Source organism: Alosa alosa, chromosome 20 (assembly GCF_017589495.1).
Source record: "Alosa alosa isolate M-15738 ecotype Scorff River chromosome 20, AALO_Geno_1.1, whole genome shotgun sequence".
Taxonomy (NCBI): Eukaryota; Metazoa; Chordata; class Actinopteri; order Clupeiformes; family Clupeidae; genus Alosa; species Alosa alosa.
Genome location: NC_063208.1, coordinates 18949610 through 18952831, shown reverse-complemented (window position 1 = coordinate 18952831; position 3222 = coordinate 18949610). Strand labels below are relative to the sequence as shown.

The 3222-nt window shown below is 42.1% G+C and overlaps 1 protein-coding gene and 1 long non-coding RNA gene across 2 annotated transcripts; both read right to left on the bottom strand.

Annotated features, from left to right (window-relative positions):
• Positions 1 to 1363: 1363 nt before the first annotated feature.
• LOC125285684 (IgGFc-binding protein-like) lies at positions 1364 to 2149 on the bottom strand. Its single transcript, XM_048230225.1, has 4 exons — positions 2134 to 2149; positions 1932 to 2098; positions 1532 to 1800; positions 1364 to 1430 (listed from the first exon to the last, which is right to left on the bottom strand). The coding sequence occupies exons 1-4, from the start codon at positions 2147 to 2149 to the stop codon at positions 1421 to 1423; spliced, it is 462 nt and encodes a 153-aa protein (XP_048086182.1). The 3' UTR covers positions 1364 to 1420.
• Positions 2150 to 2168: 19 nt separating this feature from the next.
• LOC125284868 lies at positions 2169 to 3222 on the bottom strand. Its single transcript, XR_007191952.1, has 4 exons — positions 3142 to 3222; positions 2788 to 2961; positions 2485 to 2658; positions 2169 to 2315 (listed from the first exon to the last, which is right to left on the bottom strand). It is a non-coding gene; the product is annotated as an uncharacterized LOC125284868 (long non-coding RNA).

Here is a 3222-nt window from a genome sequence, read left to right as displayed (position 1 = left end):
CTACCTCACTTAGCAAATAAGATTACTGCATTCACCAAAAAAACTTGAGTATGGGACAGGCGCCTCGATGCGTTTGAGATTTCTGAGCGAAATCGCTGAAACGTCTGATTGGGAGCCAGTCTTGTGATCCCATTTATTAAACAGTAGGCCTACATCACATGCCTGCAAAGTTTATTTAAAAAATATTTCCCAACCAGCAGTGCTCAGTATGACTGGATCCATTTAATGCAGCATGTTGGTACAGTATTTCATTGAATAATATTGTACAATGCTGTAAAATGGCCTATGCTTCCTAATATGTTGCTGGAAAACAGAAATATGTGTGTTATGTATTTATTTATTATTATATCTGCAGCACCAGCTGATCTTAACTCTGTTGAAGAGGATATATTTAGAACTTGTCATTATTTCAATAAATTTGACAATTTTAAGCTTGACCTACCACTTTCTTAGAGCGATGAGGGACAGGTGGGGCTCGAGAATGCCCCCTTGATCAAAGTGGGGAATGAAAGAAAAGGTTTGAGAACCACTGCATTAATCCCATAAACACACAGATAACTCTTACACCAACCTTATTTTGTGCCTTTTATTCACATTTGTTTCAAGATTTAGTAAGTATAAGCCCTTTTCGCTCCCCACTTCGATGCAGCGTAGGGTTCCATTATATCAGTCATCTTTCCCCTTAAATGGGGCGTGTACGTGCAGCACATACAACGTTCCATTCCATTCATCAGTGTGTATTGTTTAGTTTCCGGTTTAGCTAGATCCGGTGTGGTGTTGTAGTTGTTCTAACGTTACTAGTTGTTGCAACAGCATGTGAAAAATCTACAAAGTTTTTTACACCAAAAAGAACGTTAATCTCGCGATAAAAAGAAATTGACGCCGTTAAAATAGGTTTACATTAACACCGTTAATCGCGTTTAACTGACAGCACTATTATTATTAATTTTTTTGCTGGTTAATGGTGTGGTATTTTGAGTGGTTGAAAGTTTGGATGTGATTTACATAATGTTTGGTTGATCTAAAATATGTTAGACTAGGCTACATTACAGTTTACTGTGATATTATTTTGTGGAAGAATAGTTCATGTATTTGAGTTATCAAAATGTATTTGAGTTATGTATATTGAGTTATGAAGAAGAGTTCATGTATTTGTTATAAAGAAACACTTGCAGAACAAAGTATTATTTGCTGGTATATTTTATTATATCATATTTTACATGTTTAAACTACAAGTGGCTGAGATGAAAGCAGTTGAGACAGTGGCACATATTTTACAGTGAAATAGCTTTTAAAGAGGAGGTAACTACTACAATTACATTTACAATAGAAGTGAACTGATTCAATTCATTGTCGATGGGCGAAAAAGTGGATGAAAATGTCAGTACTGTCGATGACTACCGGACTGGATCCCATTGATTTACTGCTCACTAAAAAAGAGAGAAAGAGAGAGACAAGAATTACCACAGAGTCATTTCAATATTCAGTTTAATTCAGTGAAGAAGGCATCTTCAACATCCAGCAAACTCACCAGGTTGGGAAGTCAGGTGCTCTCCAGGAGTCCATCCACTTTTTGACAGACTTGCTGTCAACTGTGATGCTGACATCTCCAGTCATTTTCCCACAAGCTCCGCACACCTTGTCAGCAAAGTGGTCACTGACAGTCACGCTGATATCCTGTGTCATGCTGTAGGTCACACGCAGGGCTGAAATCTTCTCAATGACCACTGTCTTCTCGGAGATTTTCACTGAGATCTCGTTCTTAAGCAGACTAGGCAGGTTGACTCTCCTGCCATTAACCTATAAGATAAAATAAAACTTGTTTATGACAAGACAATATGAGTAGTGAAATCTCCTGGTGATATATTTGGGATATACTGGTATTTGTGTGGCTAAAGGTCCACAGTAAACACAAAAAAAACATGACCCACCCAAGTCTGGTGCTTGGCATTAACAGTAATGGCCAGAGCATCAAAGAAGACATAGACAGCCTCAACACGCCTCAGGCCAGCACGTCCACATTCCTGGAGCTTCACGACCACACGGAACCACTCCTTTACCACAGACCCGTCACACACTTTCACAATGTCAAAGGCCCCTGAGACATCAATGTCGCCGCCACTCCCACTGAACGTGGTGAGAGCTGCATTGGTTGCTATTGTGCATTGATGGACTTGGTGGTAGCAGTTGCGGACACCGTCCTTCACCTTGCAGACTTCGTCGCTATTGCAGTGGATACGTTCGTGCTGCACAATGCCCGATGGCTGACAGGTAATGCGCTCGGTACAGTCCTCGTTGACCACAGACTCACCAATCTGAGGCGGAGAGACAGGAGACAACTGAGAAAGTGTTTGCCTTGTCCAGTTCAGAGGTGATCAACAAAATGCTCAACACCTTTGCAGCAACAAGATGATCAACACTTTTGCGGCACCTTTGCAACAATAAGATGAACAACACTTTGCCACAAGCACATTATCATCTCACCTTGTATGTGTGTCCATCATAGTCGCAGCTGGGGAGGGAAAAACAATCACGGACACCGTATTTGATCGTGCAGACTTCATCGCTATTGCAGTGGATGCGTTCGTGCTGCACACTGCCAGATGGCTGACAGGTAATGCGCTCGGTACAGTCCTCGTTTACCACAGACTCACCAATCTGAGGAAGAGAGACAGGAAGCAGCTGAGAATGTGTTTGCCTGGTCCAGTTTTGAGGTAATCAACAAGATGATCAACACTTTTGCGACACCTTTGCAACAACTTTGCAACAAGCAAATTATCATCTCACCTTGTATGTGCGTCCATCATAGACGCAACTGGTGGGGGTAAAACAACCGCGGACACCGTCCTTCACCTTGCAGACTTCGTCGCTATTGCAGTAGATGGGTTCGTGCTGCAAAATGCCAGATGACTGACAGGTAATGCGCTCGGTACAGTCCTCGTTTACCACAGACTCACCAATCTGAGGAAGAGAGACAGGAAGCAGCTGAGAATGTGTTTGCCTGGTCCAGTTTTGAGGTGATCAACAAAATGCTCAACACCTTTGCGGCACCTTTGCAGCAACAAGATGATCAACACTTTTGCGGCACCTTTGCAACAATAAGATGAACAACACTTTACCACAAGCACATTATCATCTCACCTTGTATGTGTGTCCATCATAGTGGCAGCTGGGGAGGGAAAAACAATCACGGACACCGTATTTGATCGTGCAGACTTCGTC

Bases quoted from the DNA above. Each gene is read 5' to 3' on its own strand.
- LOC125285684 (XM_048230225.1), bottom strand. The intron at 1,801-1,931 runs GTGGGTCATGTT...TTTATCTTATAG, and splicing joins ATGCCAAGCACCAGACTTGG to GTTAATGGCAGGAGAGTCAA.